General features: G+C 36.9%; 2 protein-coding genes across 7 annotated transcripts; both read right to left on the bottom strand.

Moving 5' to 3' along the window:
- Positions 1 to 624: 624 nt before the first annotated feature.
- LOC111435972 (vacuolar protein sorting-associated protein 51 homolog) lies at positions 625 to 20,127 on the bottom strand. 6 transcript variants are annotated; one of them, XM_023073616.1, is made up of 22 exons: positions 19,842 to 20,127; positions 16,791 to 17,082; positions 13,806 to 13,945; positions 6,802 to 6,856; positions 6,597 to 6,704; positions 6,070 to 6,168; positions 5,855 to 5,932; positions 5,627 to 5,704; positions 5,194 to 5,343; positions 4,681 to 4,781; positions 4,475 to 4,542; positions 3,894 to 3,967; positions 3,647 to 3,713; positions 3,300 to 3,418; positions 2,665 to 2,931; positions 2,408 to 2,524; positions 2,130 to 2,201; positions 1,961 to 2,011; positions 1,558 to 1,785; positions 1,302 to 1,478; positions 1,015 to 1,176; positions 625 to 913 (listed from the first exon to the last, which is right to left on the bottom strand). In XM_023073616.1, exons 2-21 carry the CDS (start codon positions 16,971 to 16,973, stop codon positions 1,057 to 1,059), a joined length of 2,352 nt encoding a protein of 783 aa, XP_022929384.1. In that variant the 5' UTR covers positions 16,974 to 17,082; positions 19,842 to 20,127; the 3' UTR covers positions 625 to 913; positions 1,015 to 1,056. The 6 variants fall into 6 exon arrangements, with proteins under 6 accessions (XP_022929384.1, XP_022929382.1, XP_022929385.1 ...); XM_023073614.1 differs by adding an exon at positions 17,154 to 17,174 and having other exon boundaries at positions 628 to 1,176; XM_023073617.1 differs by having other exon boundaries at positions 628 to 1,176; positions 3,345 to 3,418.
- Positions 8,058 to 9,514, bottom strand: LOC111435975. Its single transcript, XM_023073622.1, has 2 exons — positions 8,651 to 9,514; positions 8,058 to 8,614 (listed from the first exon to the last, which is right to left on the bottom strand). Exons 1-2 carry the CDS (start codon positions 9,487 to 9,489, stop codon positions 8,611 to 8,613), a joined length of 843 nt encoding a protein of 280 aa, XP_022929390.1. The 5' UTR covers positions 9,490 to 9,514; the 3' UTR covers positions 8,058 to 8,610.
- Positions 20,128 to 20,201: the final 74 nt, after the last annotated feature.

A 20,201-nucleotide genomic window follows, 5' to 3' on the forward strand; every position in this document is an offset into this window, starting at 1 on the left:
TATGTCTAAATATATTAAATAATTAATTAACATCAATTAATTAATTTATACGAAGTCAAGGAAACAAACTAAGTATATTAAATACTATTTAAGATAGTGGCCCAATCGAATTTTACGTTTCGAAATCGTAAGCCCTAATATTAGCTTCGGAAATAAGAGAAGCAATTCAAGTCTATTATAAAGATTGTGAAATATCTTTATCTAATATTCAACCATCCATTAAAGTCGGTTTCAATAAAGTACGCTCAAACCATAAAATACTTGTCAATATTGTACCATACATATGATTTATGACAATTTATTTTTCTTTTTTTTATTCAACTTTCTTTTTTTATTCAACCATAAGAGTATCTATAGATGTAACTCATCATTAGCTGATATTGTCCTTTTGGAGTTTTCACTTTCGAGCTTTCCCTCAACATTCTTAATGCATGGTTGTTAGGAAAAGGTTTCCACATCCTTGTTATAAAGAATGTTTAGTTTTCCTCCTCAACCGATGTGTGTGATCTTACAGTCCACCCTCTTCAAAGCCCAACATCCTCGCTGATGCTCGTTCCCTCTCTAATCCACGTAGGATCTCAGTGAAATTTAAAAAGGGTCATAGATTTGTTTCCCAAAGCAAAATACTATATGAAGTAGCAACTCCATTGTATGATAACTACTGAGGGCGCCAAGAAATCTGTTGGTAACATATGGTACAAGAAATTCTGGAACATAAATTCTTACAGGTGCATCCCCAAAGCTAAAAGGTTCATCAAACAAGATGAATGCAATGCAACAGTAGAACAGCACTTCACATCCATTATATGAAAACAACCTCTAAACCCCTGAAACAATGGAGCTCATCAAGTTCCACATGGCCATGATTGGAACACCATTTCCTAAATTTGTACTCACCAACAGAAACCATTGCCTACTCACAAGAATGAATCAGTGGTTTAAAATTGAGAACGCAACACGGTTATGAATCTTTGATTTTCATAGTCAGATCAGATGCTCTATTTATAGAAATACCATTAGGCGATGGTGATGCAGTCTATCTCCATTTTGGCTTGTTCATGGAGACGTTGGATTCTGATCTTTTGCCTTTGCCAATTTTGCTTGTATGAGTTTGTCTAAGATGGGAGGCTCCAAGGGAATGGTGTCCAGACAACGCTCTGATGCTGCAACTATCACCTGCACAAAACAGATTTGTGGGTCGTTGCGTTGCGCCGTAAAAAATTAAACTAACCGAAAATAGTAATCAAGTGCTAACCAAAGAAGTTACTATGGCAAACCAGTAAAAAATTGCAAGGAGTTACCTCATCAAGCAAAAAGTCAATAGCTGCTTCATCATCTGCAATTTCCTTCAGAGGAGTCCTAAGGAACTGCATATCTAACTGAACTTGCTGGAACCCGCTTCGATTAAAAGTCTGGAGTCGGACGAATTCTAGCAAAGTTTTAAGGGAAAGTTTCACTGCAGTTGTTACAACAGATCCCTGCAGTAACAACAAAAAGTCTAAGCTGTCTGATTTTGGATTCATGTGGTGTTGCTCCACAAAGGATTTAACATGGTACCTGAGTAAACTCTACTCTAGTAAAAATCTCTATCTTTTGCTTAAATAACTTTGCTAGATGGGTTTCCAACAACTGGCTCCGAGCTCTTTGCGTATTAGATCTATTCAACTTTTCCTCTCGGAGTGGATTACTCCGTGATGAGGTGGTGCTTCCATTGCTGTCAGTCCGACGATGCTTACGCGTCCCTTGTGGTAAAATCTGTTTAACTTCACTTCCAACAGCCTCTAACTGATGCAGGAAACAGGCCAGATTAAGAGCCACTCATAGTTTTCCCGAATAAACAAACAGATTGACAGCTTGTAGGCTCCAAAGTTATCCGTTCATTTATTCAAAACATAACAGCATCACAATAACATGAAAACTATAGCACCAACAACTAACAAGGTGAAACAATAGCACTAACCTCTTGAAGGAATAAATCGACAAACATGTGAACCTCTCTGGGTTCCTTGTGCTGTGGGGAAGATAATAAAAGAAAAGAAAGAGTATTGAATAATGATAATAATAATAAATAGTATGGTAGAAAGTGTATAATATATTCTCATCCCATGGACGTAATAACCAAAACTCACCTTAACCCAATTTGGCGTTCGGAACCTCTTGGTTAAAAGAACTGATATCCTCTGGCTTCTCATGTTTATATACTGAGATGACAAAAATAAGTAATTGTGATGTACCAAGTGAATGCTAATAGAATGTCGTGGTTAGGATTGTTAAACTGAATGCAGCTAAACATTCCAATAAGATTTTTTAAAAATCATCCAATTTGCTCCATTATATATATAGCACGCAATGCAAGCTTAAAATATTTCTAGCATTATAATAGGAACGACAGAAATTTGAGCCATACAAGGTGCAGAAACTTTTCACCAGCAGCTCGAAACATTCGGCAAATTTCGGCAGGTACAAAGGCAGGACCATATTCATAACCCCTTGTACCACCACCAGAAAAAGAAGCTGCTATTTCCTGAAATGAAGACAAAAACACCTAAATGAGATGCATAAAGCCTCGATCTTTAGTGAGCTCAACGACATTTGTGGGAACAAGATTCGAATCTACTTCAAATTGGTAGTGAATGAATTTAAGAAACTACAATGATGCCTTGCCTCAGTGATTCTAGGGATGGCAGTTTGTTCAATAAATACTGAAACTTGAGCAAGAACCAAGACAAGCCCAGCAACAACTTTTTCAGCTTGAGTTGCCTCAGGCAAAACTTGACTTTGGCTAAAAGAACTATTTTTTCCTGAAAGCAACATGAACCGGTCAACAAGTGCCCTGAAGAAGTCCTGAAATCCTTCTTGAACCCAATCAACAATTGAGTCCCTCTGGCTGATTGTTAGCCCTGACTGATCTTCAAGAAGCTGCCGGAAGTCCTGAAAAAATTAAAAACACGCAGTGGGGAGAGAGAAATCAAGAGGATGGATAAACAATCTTAATAATCAAAGACGTTTGCTATTTAGTATGATGTGGTACGGTTTTCACATAATGCCGATAATTTCTTCAAGAAAAGAGAATAAAAGTGATATGATCCTAGCTTTCAAAAGTGATAAATAAGATCATTAGCAATTTCTACAAGAGAATACAAGTTAAAGTGTTTTCATACAGTTAGTAGGTATAGCTAAGTTGTCCAAATAATGTCAACAAAATGCATACCAGTACTTAAAAAATGATAATTAAAAAAAATCATCAGTAAATTCTTCAAGAAAAGAGAAACGGAATTCAAGTAGTTTTCATATATTACTAGTAGAACATCCATGCTGCCCTGAAGCACAGCCTTCTTGCTGGCCTCCAGTGCAAGCTGCAAGGAGTACTCTTGAACGCCCTCCTCCTTTTTCCTAGTATGAACCTGTGCGAGTGCATCTGTCAATTCACATAGAATTTAACTCAAACTTTTAGAGCTCAAAGGAAACAAGTGTGCTTCTAGCAAAAATCTTGAAGATTATATGCCCTTTATCCTGCGCACGATCTCAAGTAAGTCAAACAACCAACAATCTTCAACAATATTCAACCATTTCTCACTCAACATTTAGATTTGTTTATATATGCTGCTTAGTGGTTATGGGGAAGATGATAGTGTGAGTAGAAGACCTGAGATGTCTTGCAGGAGACGAGAAAATGTGCATGTGACGTACTGTTTGACAGCAACCTGGGCAGCCTGAATATTACATATGAAAAGTTGAAAGTTCAATCTTAAACTTCATCTTTCTTCGCTTATTCGGACATCTATTCTTGTAATAATAAAAAAATAGGGGAAAGTGCAAACATATTTGTACAGGGGAAGGCTAAAAAATGGAAAGAAAAAAAAATCAATTAAAAACATTATACAAAATAAGACCTTCAAGGAATAATCAGGCAGACCAGCATCATTCAATACTTCCCCAAGTAAAAGCACATCTGTCCATATAATCCCTGCAATTAAAAACAGCTTAAGAATCGCCAGCTAAAAACTTTCCACAAAATTTAGATATAGTTTCTTGTCCAAATATGTGAAATCCCAGCTGTTTTAATACGACCAATGTCTAAAGTCGGTAGCTTCCCTGCAGCACAAAGACGCAACAGAAGAAAACTTTTCTTCTGAAGGTAGTCCCATTATGTAATGAAAATTCTCTATGTGAGGAGATTCCCACGCAAAATGACCAGATATTTTGAAAACCAAATGAAACTAGCAACCTAAGATATTGTCATGAAGATCAACAAAAGTAAAAAATAAAAATAAAAATAGAAGCCAGCACCTAAGGGGGGAAAAGCTTATGAGTTCCATATTAAATACACATGAATGCAATTTGTCAAAAATATGATGTTTCTTGAATAACATTTCAGAAAAGAAAATAATCCATAAATATGACTGGATAAGTTGAAGATTAACAATTACAAGAGATATAGGATAGAAGTATATCACTAACTTGTACAACTTACCAAAAACACGGAGAAGATCTGCCGCACAAATCTGTTTTCTGATAAATTGCTCAGTGGCGTCAAAATGCCTACAGAAGAAAAAAGGTGAAAACTCCTTCATGACCAAAATGATCCGTGAAGCCGAACTTTTAGTCAGGTATCGACCAATAAAAATAGAACTTATATTTTAACGTCTAAAAGAACAAACAACAAGAGCGATCAAGTACTTGGTAACCAAGTCCTGAGCAAGTTTTATCAGTTGCCTATCTGAATCTGCAAATATTACACGATAAGCTCGGATTGCCTCTGCAAACTCCCGAACAGATGCCTAACGAAGAAAAAATAATAGAAATGTCATAATTAGTATTGCGGTTGACTACATCCAAAAGTAATTGCCCTTTATTCAAGTTCAAAGCATAAACCTCGTGATTTTACTTGCCATAAATTTCAGTTTTTTTTTTTTAATAATAATTTATAATATTTATTTACTAAGATACAGAAACATTCCATACTCCAAAAAAGAAATGAAAGCAAAAGGGAAGATAAGATATTCTCCATGACAACCAATGGACCCACCTACAAAAAATAGAAATTTATTGAATTGAATAGAGGATAAATATTTATCTATTTTGTTGTCTGAAGCTTTATCCAGCGGCCCTTCAATTCAACCTATCGAAGGATGGCTCCAAAAGAAATGAAATATACTAGAGTTAACCTACCACAAGTAGAAGTTAGCTTACCTCATGTGAAGCACCATAAACTGACTCAGAAACATTTCCATCTTTTGAAGAGCCAATCACTAATGCACTACTCAAATCCTCAGCATTAAGCTGAAGATCCAATGTTGATTGTTCCAACTTTTCTAGCAACTTTGCCTTTAAACTGTCCACCTGCCAATATAATGGCAAATTTTCATATTATTGCATAGAGAAAATTGTTGATTGTACTAGAGCGATCAGAAGTATTTAATTTTTCACATCTTATACATGCTTCACTTGCCACAAGTGCTACAGAATGCCCATTGCCCATAATAGGCGTTAAAGAACAAGATATCAGCTTTTGATATTTCCATAAACGTCCTTGAGAAATTTCAATTCATTAATTATTGCATGTTGTGTACAATTTTGTTTTATTATCAGGGTAACGATTCTGCAGTTTAAAAAATGTACAAACCGGGAAATCGAGCTGCTTAAGAAGTACTGCAGCCTCCGCTCTCGTCTGTATGGATTCAGAATCTGAGAATAGCTTTTCCTGAAAACACATTGGTCAATTACAATGTAGACTATTTTTATAGCTAACAACACTTCCAAAACATTCAGCGACATTTTAATCACTATAATTCTTTTTTTATTTTATGGATAACAATAGAAGTTATGTAAATAAAATGTTATGTAAATATACCTGCAAGTTTTTCAAAACTATTGCTATTGCTTCTTCTGATGCTCGCTTGCAATCTTGGAATGAGGAGTCTCCATACACCTACCAAACAGATAATAATCAGTTTAGACTTATACCGAGACCATGGAAGATCTAAAATCCCATTAGCAAAGAAGGAAGCTTGCTATATGATTTATGCACCCCATTTTTTTGGGGTGGGGTAGAGGCCAAAAAGGCACCTTAAATATTGGCATGGCACCAGTATAGAATCTGACTGCATCAGCATAGGCTTCTGTTTTGATGCACTTTCCAAGTCTAGCAGGTAGATCATATATGAACTGTTCATGAATCATTTCCAGAGAAAAAAAAAATGAGCCACATGTCAAACCTCACATAAAAGTATAGGAAAGTAAGTATTAAAAAAATCTTGATTCCTGACACATAGAAGAAGATACACAACCACATTCTACATTCTATCGAAATCGTAACTTACATCTACAGTAACTTCTAAAAGCACAACAATACCATCACAATGTACTAGAAAACGATATAGGTTTTACAAACCCAGTTTTCTTTATTTGCTTAATTTCATAGAAAGCCTATGCGAATCCCGAGCATCGGATGTCATGTATACTTTTTAAACTGCAACAATCCTGAGTTGCTACATATCAATGCGAAAATAGAAAAAGAGAAATTCAGGATTGAATGCATGAAAAAAACTAGAGGCACTAGATTTCACCACCATATGTCCTATACTTTTTGGTACCTGAACTTTACAAAGCAGGTTTCGTGTTCGATGCAATTTCTCAATGTGCTCTCTTTTTTCAAAGAGAGAAGTATTAACTCCATCACTTCTAGACTGCACAGACAGTATCTGCAACAATTTGCAACATAAGTGGTAATCCCTTAATAGACTGCTTAAGAAAAGTAATTATTCTGAATGCACCCATTTAAAAAAGAATATCACGTACTTTTTCAAGTAGTTGTTCCATGTTTGTCTCCATCCCCACGATATTATTATTCATCCTGGGAAATAAAACTTCATGTGCATGGTAAGTAAGGCATTTGAGTCTACTTTATTAAATATGGAAAACAACAGATACAGTAAGGGAAAAAGTAAAAAGAACATGAAATAGGATAAAATTCTAGGCTAATTTGAGTACGATAGATTGCCAATAAGGAGGAAGAGTGTTGAACACAACTCACTGTGGGAAACACTCGCTCTCTTTATTAAGACCAATCGAGAAGAGAATACAAGACACTCTGTAGAATACTTCTGCTTTTTATTGTTTTTAGATTTCTTGGATGAATAACCTAGGTAGGGTGGGGTATTTATACTGAGCCTAAACCATCTATATTTAACCAATCTGAATCTAGACCTAACAAATCTAAATCTTTCTCCTAAAATATTTAGATCTCTTTCTCCTAAAATCTCTACTAAAATAAATATACTGGGCTCGTACAATTATTGGGCTTGACTCTATTGGGCTAGTACAATTATTGGGCTTGACTCTATTGGGCTAGTGATGATATTTCAACACTCCCCCTCAGCACTAGTCCTCATTCCCTGCATCATGTTGAGTTGACAGTGAAAGCTCTCACGTTTGCCAATATTCCGCCCTTTTGTAAACAAGTCTGCTACTTGGTCATCTGTCTTGATCTGCTGCATCTCGATTTCTTCCTTTAGGACCTTCTCTCTAATGAAATGGTAGTGCACCTCCACATGCTTTGTTCTAGCACGAAACACCGGATTTTCTGCTAGGCGAATCGCAGATTGGTTGTCGCAATGAAGTGGTATTGGATACTCAATTTTCTGGTGCCAATCTTCCATCAAAAGTTTTAACCATGTATTTTCCTAAGCTGCTCTATACTCTGCTTCTGTAGTTGATAATGATACTGTTGGTTGTCTCTTGCTACACCAAGAAATTGTTCCCGAACCAAACTTGAACACATACCCAGTGGTTGGCCTCCAAGTATCATGGTCTCCTGCATAGTCAGCATCACTATATCCAGCTAGCTTCCAGTCTTTGCTTCTTTTGTATAAACGATCGTAATTTATTGTACCTTTGACATATCTCAAGGTTCGTCGAGACGCATCCAAATGAGCCTTCTTCGGATTTTGCATATATTGATCAAGACACCAACTTTATTTTCGAATTTCTTCGATTGGTTCATCTAGAACTCTCTGTTTAACTCTCCATGCAAGAAAGCATTATTCATATCCATCTGCCATAATTTCCAATCTTTATTTACCGTAAGTACTGGAGGAACTTGTACGATAATGATCTTTGCCATTGGACTAAACGTTTCATCATAGTCTAGTCCATATTCTTTGGAGAACCCTGAATCTATAGTCTGAGCTTTGTATCTCACGATTGATCCATCCGGGGTACACATTATTTCGTAAGCCCACTTGCAAGAGATGAGTTTGGTATCTCTTGGTCTTGGCACTAATTCCCAAGTCTGATTTTGTTCCAGGGCTATAGTTTCTTCCTCCGTCGCTTTCTGCCAAGCTGAGTTTTGTGATGCTTCTTCATATGTCTCCGGCTCATTAACTTCGTCTTCTACTGCGTTGGCACACTCTGGATTTGCCTTTAGGATTATTTCTGAATGTCTGAGTTGTTGAGGTGTCATTTCATTTTCGCTAGGCTCGCTTGGTTGAGTCACTTCTTGCTCACCAACACTAGTGTCACTTGAATCTTCAGGCATATCAGCACTTAAGCAAATGTGTACAATTTGCTCCACCGTCTTTTGTGGAAGAATCTCTTCAGTTTGCTCCCCTATGTTCTGGAGAAGAATTTCTTCAATTTGCTCCCCTATGTTCTGGAGAAGAATTTCTTCAATTTGCTCCCCCATGTCCAGAAGAATGTCTTCAGTTTGCTCCCCCATGTCCTGGAGAAGAATGTCTTCAGTTTGCTCCCTCGTGTTCTGTAGAAGAATTTCTTCAATTTGCTCAAGGTGTGGTAATACTTCCTTCCTAAGGGCCACCCATCTTCCATTGCACCACTTTGATCGTCAATCATGTGGTTTAAGCATCTGAAATCAATAATCCAGTCATCCTCGTAATCGATATGCTCTTCCATCATTGCCATGAGTGCTAGCTCGTCTTCTACTATTGGACATAGCACCTCTGCATCCCATTCATCCTCTATCTTCTTTTTGGATATTGCCACATTGCTTTCAACCGACTTTTTCCTAGACCAACAATCTCTAGACATGTGGCCCTTTTTCCTGCAATTATAGCAAATACCTTCAAATCTCTTTCCTTGGAAACTCTGGTTGTCGTTCTTCTCAGCTCTCTCAGGTTGTGCAGTTCCTTGGTGGCTTCTTCTTTTGTCACCATTGTATCCACGTTTGGTAGACGGCCTATTATTGCTCCGACTTTCACTCGTGTAGAGTGCTTCTTCTTCACCCTTCAATATGAAGCCTCCCATTTGTTTAGCCATGGCTTCTTGGCTGGCTAACAAATTTTCGAACTCTACAAGTGTTGGTTGAGTGGGCCATCCTTGTATAGCAGTAATGAAGCTTCGATATTCCGGTCGCAATCCGTGGATTATAATCCTCTTCATTCGAGATTCTACAATGGCGTACTTTGGGTCTAGTTCAGTAATCTCCCGACAGATCGATTTAACCTTGTGGAAGTACTGAGCAATCGTCATGTCACGTTGTGTAATTGACAACAACTCACTCTCCAGAAGTTGTAGCCTCGTATCGTTCTTCTTTGAGAACAACATCACGAACGTGTCCCATGCTTCTTTCGGTGTCTTGTCATCCCAAATATGTTCTAACATCTCTTCTCCGATGGTGGTCTTCAAGGCAAACATTGCTTTGCCTGCTTTGATTCTCCATTTGCGCAATGCGCCGTTAGAATCCTCCTCTGGCGGCGTAGTTTCACACCCACCAACGATCTCCCAAAGATCTTGTCCTTGTAAATAGGACATCATGCATGTTGCCCACGTGTTGTAGTTGTTGTTGTTGAGTTTCTTGATTCCTCCAACGATTTGAAAATCACCCATCGTGTTGGCCATACCTCAATAATACCAAACAAGTTCTTTTGACACAAGACTTGCAGAGTCACAGACTTCTCACGACACAAAAGAAACTCACTCACACTAATCTCAAGAAATCGTTTCTGATGTGGAAGATCAGACAGAGCTGCAACCACAAAGCATACTAAGAATTCCAAGAGATCAGATAACCTACACTCACCTCGCTCTGATACCAAATGTTGAACACAACTCACTGTGGGAAACACTCGCTCTCTTTATTAAGACCAATCGAGAAGAGAATACAAGACACTCTGTAGAATACTTCTGCTTTTTATTGTTTTTAGATTTCTTGGATGAATAACCTAGGTAGGGTGGGGTATTTATACTGAGCCTAAACCATCTATATTTAACCAATCTAAATCTAGACCTAACAAATCTAAATTTTTCTCCTAAAATATTTAGATCTCTTTCTCCTAAAATCTCTACTAAAATAAATATACTGGGCTCGTACAATTATTGGGCTTGACTCTATTGGGCTAGTACAATTATTGAGCTTGACTCTATTGGGCTAGTGATGATATTTCAACAAAGAGGTAGTAAAAAGAATATAGGAGAATGAGGGTAAGACATGGGGAGAATGAGGGCCCTAAGACCATAAATATAGGACAATGAGGGTAAGACATGGCGAGAATATGGTTTCAGACTAGGGATTTAGTTTTACTAGTTTCATTCAAGTCAATTTGTTAAAGATCTTCAGATCTATATGGACCACATCTGGTGCTCGTGACTTTTGTCAAGCTAAGGTGAAGATTTATTGGGATCTAGATCAAGTCAATTTGGGGTTGGGTCAATGAAACTGCAATCAAACATGGTTTAAACCAAAATTTACATGGTTCGCAAAGCTAGAGACAGCAGAAGGAATGTGAGCATAGCAATTTCAAAGAATGTGAGAGAGGGTCAATATTTAAATAAAAAAATTAAATTTAAGAAAGAAAACAAAACTTTCCTGGAGAAAAATGAAAGAATGCGTAAAAGCATACAAAAGACAAGCCACAAAAGGAGAACGGACTCCAGCCCAAAAGAATTATACACCAAGCTGAAAATTGCAAAAAGTTTAATTAATGGATGACCATAAAGACACTTTAAACCTCACCACCTTTCACACCTCTTCAATTGCCTTCTCCAACCCTCTAAAAATTCTACTGTTCCTCTCAAGTCACACGCCTCACAAAATAGCACAAAAACAAGCTTGCCACAAGACTCTTCCTTTATTACGAAAATGAGCATTCATCAAAATTTCCTACATTGAAAAATGACCAGCCTTATTACACATCACCCCCACACGGAATACCTTTAAAAATCAACTCCAAGGGGAATAAGCAAACTAACAACTCATAGAAGATGATCAAGATCCTCCAGTTGTCAGCGACAAAGGACATAGAGCAATCCTACTAGCAACCTAAAAAGCCAGACTACTCTCAGACAATTCTCACAATGCAACCGTAGTAGCATTTACATATATATAAGAGACAATTTTATTGATATTTGAAATTTACAAAAAGGATGTTTTAACCATGATGTTTACATAAAAAACCTTCTCAATTTACAATAAGGGAGGTATGACTATAGCAAACAAAAGTATTAGACAATTTACACCAAGATATAGCATGGTAAACAGCATTGTCGAAGAGCGTTGTATAAGTCGGTGTCTTTTCCATTAATACTCTTTGATTTCTTCCTTTCCACATATTCCAAAAGAAAACCATGATAAAGTTTTTGCATAGCAAGACATTTGCATTCTTAAAGGGGTGATACGTTAAGGTTATGTCCAATAAATTCTTTGCCTCCCTAGGAAAAGAGAGATATCATCCGAAGATATTGAGTATCCTTGTCTAGAAATTCCAAGTGGCTTTGGATTCATTGTCTTTCTTGCATAATGGGCACCAACTTGGATATAGAATGTAGGGCATTCTTGTTTGTAGATTTACACTTATGCTACTGGCTTTATATGCGCTATTTTCCAATGAAAATACTACACCATTTTAGGATGATTTCCTTTCCATTTGTTTTTACCAGCATGGGGTTATTGCTTCTACTTTCTTCTCTATGTCCATCATTAAAGATTGTAGAGAAGAACCCATCAACGCTAGGAAGTCAAGTCAATGTCAATGAGCCTGCTTCTTTAGACAATACAACTAGGGCAAGACCGAGGCTTAATTCAGCCCATTTTGTAGCTTCATTATCCTTTAAGTTCCTACGAAGCTTCGGTCCCAAAAATTGTTAATATTGATGCAAAGGATTTTTAGTTTCCTTTAAGGGTAATCTTTGTGCTAACATTGATGCCCATAATCTTTGTTTTGTGGAGATTGATATCTTGTTCTAAGAACCTTTTGAAGGCTTTTACCGTCTCGATCATATTTTTTTATGAAGGAGACATTTGACAAATGAGAGAAGAGGATCATATCATACACAAACTAAAGGTGGTTAAAACTTAAGCCTTCATTACCAACCTGAAAGCCCTTTATCTGCCCTTCGTATTCGACCTTGGTGAGTAAGCAACTGGGGCTATCCATTATCATTATGAAAAGAAAAGGGGATAGTGATCCCCTTGTCGAAGACCCCGTGAGGCATATCTTCCCTCTCGATCTTCCATTGATGATGATGGAGAAGTTTGTTGGATGAAATACAGCCTTTCATCCACCTCCATCATTTTGAGCCAAAGCCTTTAGCTACAAGAATGTTATCGAGGAAGGAAAGTTCAATCGACCTCATTGAAGACCTTTTCCGAGTCAAGATGACCTTTTTGTTTCTTTCTTTCTCATTCATCTATAAGTTCATTTTTCTTGAGGGATGCATCGAGGATTTGTCATCCCTCTACATAAGTTGTTTGTTACTCAGTAATCATGAAAGAGAGGATCCTTTTAAGACATTTTGATAGATCCCTGCCATGATTTTGTGTAGTTCAGTCGTACGACTTATGGGGCAAAAGTCGACTACAGTATGAGCATTCATTTTCTTTGAGATCAAACAGAAATATGTTTCATTTAGGTTGCATCAATTGGGCTCTTGTCAAGATCGTGGGAAAATTCAAAGAAGGCATCATCCTTTGCATATAAGGACATGTAAAAAGACACAAATTCTTAGACAATTTCATCTACGTTACTAAACTTTTGCCTTGTGTCGATAGAATGTCCATGATGGTACTCCTTCACGTCTTTGAAGCCATGATACGATGGAAAATTTTGGATTTTATTCATCCTCCTCTGGTCATCATTTTTTTTAACATTTTTGTCTCCAAGATTGTTCTTGCTTTGCTGCCAACAAGATAAGTTCTACTTTCATGAGCTTTTTGGTGTGTGTTGAACTAAACTCTATGCAAATAACAAAGTCTAAGAGAAAACCAAGCCTATAATGGGAAAATAGCTGAATGAATACCTTGCAGAATCTCTAGGGAAAGCTATTGCAACTGCTCCCTTACCAACAGATGGCTTCAGGCGGTTGTAAAACAATTGTGGTCAATTCCTTCTCTTACGACAGGTTTGGACAGCTAAAGGCCTCGTGGCCACCTAAGGGGAGTCTTGAAAATTTATAATTCTAGGTTCAATAACATGATAATTGAGCAGCAGATAGACGGGGGATCTATGTCTTCCTTGGTTAGAGTATGCTGGATAATCAATTAGGATTGGTTGGTCAGATAGAGTGTCATAAGGGGATGATTAGGAAATGAGAGCTTATTGAGGAGTGAAGGCTCAAACAGAGATTCTAAGTTCATCAAATCACCTATAACTTATTCAACCTTCTGTTGTACACAATGTTTATTCATATTATATATCACATATGGCTCCTCGTATCATAAACCTAATTTTGCTCAAATACTAACAACATAACCTAGAGAAATCATTGAAATGGACAAACTTCTAAACAACATTCACATTTCACATATGAAAATTGGCTTGATAATTGTTGGGAAAGAAAAGACTATTAACCTTTTTATTGTATCAGTTGCACTGATGAACTTATTGTAATTTTCATAAACCAACATTTGTAGATCTGTGTCAAGATTCTTAATCTCAGCAGCCATTTCGACATGTTTTTGAAGGAGCCCCTCCAAATTCGACTTTTGTACCTACATAGCATGGTAAACTAAAATAAATGAATAAAAAAATTGGATTTTACTACTACTAGTGAAGTTCAAATACAGAGATACATCAATTAATATTGAGCAAAGAATTCCTTTAAACTCCCCTTTAACATCTTTACTAGGGATGGGAATTAAAATTGAATGAGATGAGACTCAAAGTACAAGGACCAAAGTATTTTAACCTTCTTTTTATATATACTTTTGTTCACGAGAAGCTATACTTAAATTGAAAAAAATGAAAGAGTACAAGGCACATACAAAAAAAAAAACCAACCCCCAAAGGGAGCCCAAGTAAAACAAAAAATAACTCCAATTAAGCATATGATAATATACAAGGTGGAATGACAAAAATCCTCACACGCCAAAGCCCAAAGGAAAACATGGAACCTAATAAAAGATCAAACTTCCTTTATGAACCTCTCAACCCCCCTAAAAACTGTTCCTATCACCCCAAATGCCTCATAATATAGCACACGTGTCTGCAAGACACAAAAAACAACGCCCATTATGAAAAGTAGGCGAATCATAAACTCCTCAAACATAGGGCTGCAATCTCTAGGTTGAGCCAAACTAAGACCAAAGGTCTGAAAGAAACAAGTCCATGATACCCAAACATAATAACAAGACCACAAAAGGTGATTTGTCCTCAGCTTGCTCCCCGACAAAGAATACAATGTTATGAGACCCTATCAAGCAACGTGACCTTCTCAAAATTAGATCCAAGGTGTTAACTTTGCCATGAAGAACTTGTCAAACAAAAAATTACAATCTTACAAAATTAAAACTATCATAAAAAAGTGAAGATGAAAAGACTGGATAAAGAAGGATTAACCAAACAATAGATAAAGAAATTGCACAAGAAACCTTTGGAAGGACAAGGGTTTCATATATCAAGATCCCTTGTTCCCAAATTAACAAATAAATCCCTAAGCAAAGATAAAATGGTCATAATATTTATAGTTTCATTGTCGGACAACAGACAACATAACCCAAGGTCCATAGAAAAAGTAGAGCTCCCTGATGTGGAAAGGACAAAGGCCACCAAATGGAGTCTCATAGAAGATAAATGGTACAAATGAGTAAATAAAGGGTAGAGGAGTCCATGTCTCAATCAATAATCCTCACAAAAGTAAGCATTCTCCCTGTCACCCATCAAACCCCAAACTCCAAACAAATTACGAAAAGAAAGAGAGCCCCTAAAAGTAGCTTTCCACAAATGTCTAGAAGTGCCTTTCAAAACACCGCAAGAGACCCACCCAGAAGGGAAAAGACCGTACTTGCTCGCAATGACATTCTGCCAAAAAGAGCTTCGACTCTCAAGGAAAGTGTAAAATGTAGCCAATAAGACCTTCAAGCTTGCAACCTCTTCTCAGATTACGTGTGCCTAGCCCTTCAAGCATGCAACCTCTTCTCACAGAAAGTTTGTGAGTTTACTAACCAACATAGGAAATCCTATGTCCCACACAATATTCACTAAATCAAGGAAAGCCTGCCGCTTGGAAGAGAGACGCTTTTAAATTTTATCTACTACAAGATTCCAAAACCTCCTACTTCTAGGATTGTGGCCAAGAGGTTGTCCCATATAGACTGAAGGAAAAGTCTACCACAAAACCAAATATGTCAAGATTAGTAAACCCTAATGATCACCTTCTGCAGAAGGGTTTACTGAATTTGAGTGGGGCAGATTTTTCATTTGGAGATGGATTCCCAAGATTGTAACAGCACACCCGTTCGAAAAGTAGTATGGTTAGAAAAAAAAAATGGGATGAAAAATGGGAACCTCAAGGCGAAACTTGTAGAATTGGGAGATTACTTTGCTAGGTATATCTCATGGATAGCCCTAAAAGCATATTGCTGTACCTTGAAAAATCAGGGGTCATTTCCAAAGAAGATGTTCTCCCAAAGAACTTGACTACTGTAATCTCAAAGCAAAAATTGAAAATTATATTTTCTCATGGACCCCTAATCCTTGGGGGTGTAAGGTCTTACACAAAAGATGATTTTCCTTGAAACTGAAGACTCCTAAGTGGTGTGTTACCATTTCTCAGGAAGATCAGAGCCCTCTATTCCTTCAGCCTACATTTTAGAGCCGGCAGATGGTGAGCTGTAAAAAGAGTGTAGAGTTTCGTGGGGAACTTCACAGTAAAGCTCAAAATAACATTAATCAAATACTTCTTTTTAGAGAAATCAATATTTCATTAGTCTAATGAAATACTCAAAAGGGAGGAAACCTCGGAAAGAAGATGTTCTCCCAAAGAACTTGACTACTGTAATCTCAAAGCAAAAATTGAAAATTATATTTTCTCATGGACCCCTAATCCTTGGGGGTGTAAGGTCTTACACAAAAGATGATTTTCCTTGAAACTGAAGACTCCTAAGTGGTGTGTTACCATTTCTCAGGAAGATCAGAGCCCTCTATTCTTTCAGCCTACATTTTAGAGCCGGCAGATGGTGAGCTGTAAAAAGAGTGTAGAGTTTCGTGGGGAACTTCACAGTAAAGCTCAAAATAACATAGAGAAATCAATATTTCATTAGTCTAATGAAATACTCAAAAGGGAGGAAACCTCAATGTGTAATTATTCGTTGACTGTAATTCTTAATGGAACAGTTTCGTTTCAAGCTCCTTCGCACCTTAAATTGCTCTTACTAGTTATAAAAAGTAGTTTACTTAATAGAAACTCCTATTCCATACCCCCCACCTCCGCCCAAAAAAAAGGAAGTAAATATTCATATATTCGATACAAAGAACATAATAGATCAAAATGAATAAAAAAAAATATACAAAATGAAGAAAAAGAAAAAAAAAAAAAAAAAGAGGTTTAAGGCATACCAGAATGCTCATATACTGATCAGGATTAAATGAGGTGGTGTTAATAGCTTCTAAAGGAGAAGCATATCGATTAGATGAACCCATGGATGAGCCAGACGTTGAAGCATCAGGGGAGTAGAAACTAGATAGCAGATCCCTCATCCTTTTAGTTTTTTCATCCATTGGACCATTATCAATCTCCATTTCTGCTCTTGCTTCCTCCTTGTAAACTCTTCCGACTGACGTCTATTATTCTAGATAGAAGATCCTGGCTATGGCAGTTACCTTTCGTGCTTACAGCTTATCCTACCTTCTGCAGTATTCACAAACAACATTGTAAGCTAGTTATTTGGCTTCATTATACAGTTATGCGGAAGCACATACCAAGTATTCAGCTTCTGCCCTCTGGAAACGCAAGCAATAGTGATTGTTATTGACAAGAGTAAAAGACATTTGATACTCTTTAGTAAATGTGATGAACAGTACCTTCTCTTATTTTCCAGATGTAATAACATTATTAAAAAAATCAATCAAAATATTTTATATAAAAAACGTTTATAGCATTCATGAAAAAATACAAATGAGTTCTCCACATTGTCAACAAATTAAAAGATGTTTTCACTTGATATTTCAACATGAATCTTGGACTCCGCATACATATATTGATTGTTCTTTAATAAAGTATTGTCCTCATGAAAGCAGCTCAAATTTCTTTCTTCATAAAGCATTAGAGTACATGATTTAAAGATTACATTTGAGAATATTTTTTTTAATCTATTAAAAATAATTTAATTAAATAATACTACTTTTCCCCTAAGATCTTCATTATGTTCAACAACGTATCATTTACAAGACTGTAAAGATGGGGTAACGAGAGGGCCAGTGGAGGGTTGGTTACCCATGGATCAGTCCACAAAAAAAGTTGAGGCTCCATTCCCCACATGGTAGACAAGGTCTTGATACTTAACTGTTTGAAATATTGATATAATTAAATATATTAGCTTAAGTTTTTGGGTTAAGTGGTGATCTAACATACCATCGATGCAGGAGGTCTAGTGTTCAAACCCTTGTAAGGTTATTTTCTCTCCAATTAATATTGAATTATACTTGTTGTGTCTTATACAAATTTCCAAGCACACAATGAAGGGGGGGAGTGTGGAAGTATTGGTATAATTAAATCCACCGTAACCCATTAGCTTAAGCTTTTGGGTTCAATGGTAATACATTAACAATGAATTTCCCAAGGCCCTTGGCTGTGGATAAAGAAAACCAATTCAAAAAGATTGATCAGCAATAATTTCCTTGTTAAGTTATCCCCACCATAGAACATCTTTTTCATGGTTGTACCGCCACACCCATTTGGCAAGAAGGACTTTATTTTAGTCTCTTATGGAATGAAGATTGAGACCTCCATGGTCCAATGGAAAGATGATATTACTCCACCAAACTAGATGTCTTGTGGCACTTTTCTACCACTTGGCCACCTTACTTGGCATGTTAAATAAGGGGAGATAATAGATTGGGAGGTTTAATATTGTGGCTTGAACGAACTTGAGCCTCCCTCTTTTAGAAATAAAAGATGATCCCATATTGATAGTCTTCTCTGAATCTTATCAATGATTAGTGCCCAAAAGAAAAATATTCTACGGGCACCGTCCATTCTCCCAATTTGCACACATATTTAATGACAGTGCGTTCAGTAACAGTTGGGACAACATTGATAGCAATAATCTTTGATTTATGAAACTTAATATTGTGGTTGGATGACTTTTCAAAAACAACAACCATGTATAGAAGGCGAGTTGGAGAGATAGCTCATCATCAAGTTTGGTGAAAATGAAGGTTTAATTGATACAATTGAAGTTTTTTTTTTTTCTTTTTTTTTGATGATCATGTTAAGTGTTGAAACCAATTGAAAAGCCAGGAAACATTTGAGGCTACTGGCTTTTTTCCAAGTAGTAAGGACCCAACAAAATCTTATAAGGTATTGTATATGAAATCATAGGGTAAAATCCCTTTATGTCAAAGCCAGTAGAGTCTAAGAAGATCACTACTCATCATCTTCGGCTTTCTTATTCATCTCTCCCTTTCCTTGAGCCAATTAGATAATTATAGTTGAATTAAAGCTAAATGGGCTAATTAATAATGGTTAACAACACTCCACTGCCCTTCCATAAATTTTCTTTCTGCACACACACTACAAAGAAGAAATCTTGAAGTTGCTGCCTTCTTGCTCTAACTAACCCTATGAATTTCTTTTTCATGGAACTCCAAAACTGCTTGAAGTTGCTTTACTGAGAACTTTTCCACGGTGTCCCAAAGCTGTTTGGAAGTTCTTTCCTAACTAGAGTTTCCAGACTAAAACGAAAGAAACTATTTCCTTTAGCTTCAACCCATTCAACTCTAAATTCTGCGCATCAGAAATGATTATACCGATTCTATCATTGATTCTGAAAGCAAACTCAGCCAGATCTCAGGAAAGTTTCTATCAACATTATTCAATGGGAATGAACATCAAATGGAGGGATAGCCGAATGCACAAGTCTTTGCATCCAAACTAAAGACATGAATTGAATGGAAGAAAAACAAAACAAAGCCACTAATTTTTGTGGATCCGTACCCCTTATACCATAATAAAGGGATGAAGTATTCAAAGGGTTTTCTGGGATCCAAAATTGAATGAAAGTTGGGCTATAAATAGGCCGTAATTAAACAGATTCAGCGCTTTGGTAGTCACTAACCGTTAAAAAACAATCTCCGGAATAAGGATTGGCTAGGATTAGGACTCTAAGTTATGGAAGAGACTATAAACATGCCATAATCACTCAAGAAAAGTAGGAATCTGAAATCAGTAAAAAAAAATTTCATTTCAAATAGGTTAGAGTAAACACGATTTCAAACTTTGGAAAACAAAATCAGTACCATAGAAATTTCTTTTGCAATAACGCCTACGGCTGTTGAGAATTGACTGTAGAAGTGATCAACAAAAAGAAAATTGTTCTTGATTTTTTTGTTTTCTCCGTGAGTGAAGAGAACATAACCCAATGAAACAAAATAAAGAACAAAATAAACCTCGGAGTTCTGATAAATGGCGGCTGTGGTGGCGCGATCTCTCCAAGGGCGCGGATTAGGGGCTTAACCACTGTGTTTCTGATGAAAAAAAATACAGAGATAAAAACACTGACAGCTCGGAGGGGGCGACAGAGTTTGAGAGGGAGAACGGCGGCAATTTAATTGGAAGGCTGAGAATGCAGCGTGCGGCAGCAGCAGCTGAGACGGCGGCCGGCAGGAACGGCCGGATAGAGTGCAGTGGCCGGTGATAGGAGGGGGAGCGGTAGCCGAAATGGGATTTAGAAAGAGGAAAAATATTTTTAAAAAAATTAATTTTTAAAAAAAAAAAAAAAAAAAAACTGTAATTTCAGTTTTGTTTAC

This window comes from Cucurbita moschata, unplaced genomic scaffold (assembly GCF_002738365.1).
Source record: "Cucurbita moschata cultivar Rifu unplaced genomic scaffold, Cmos_1.0 Cmo_Scf00051, whole genome shotgun sequence".
Lineage (NCBI taxonomy): Eukaryota > Viridiplantae > Streptophyta > Magnoliopsida > Cucurbitales > Cucurbitaceae > Cucurbita > Cucurbita moschata.

Bases quoted from the DNA above. Each gene is read 5' to 3' on its own strand.
- LOC111435972 (XM_023073616.1), bottom strand. From the start codon at position 16,973: ATGGAGATTGATAATGGTCCAATGGATGAAAAAACTAAAAGGATGAGG. The intron at 13,946-16,790 runs GTATGCCTTAAA...CATGCTATGTAG, and splicing joins ATCAGTATATGAGCATTCTG to GTACAAAAGTCGAATTTGGA. The intron at 6,169-6,596 runs GTACCAAAAAGT...ATTCATGAACAG, and splicing joins ACCTGCTTTGTAAAGTTCAG to TTCATATATGATCTACCTGC.
- LOC111435975 (XM_023073622.1), bottom strand. From the start codon at position 9,489: ATGACGATTGCTCAGTACTTCCACAAGGTTAAATCGATCTGTCGGGAG.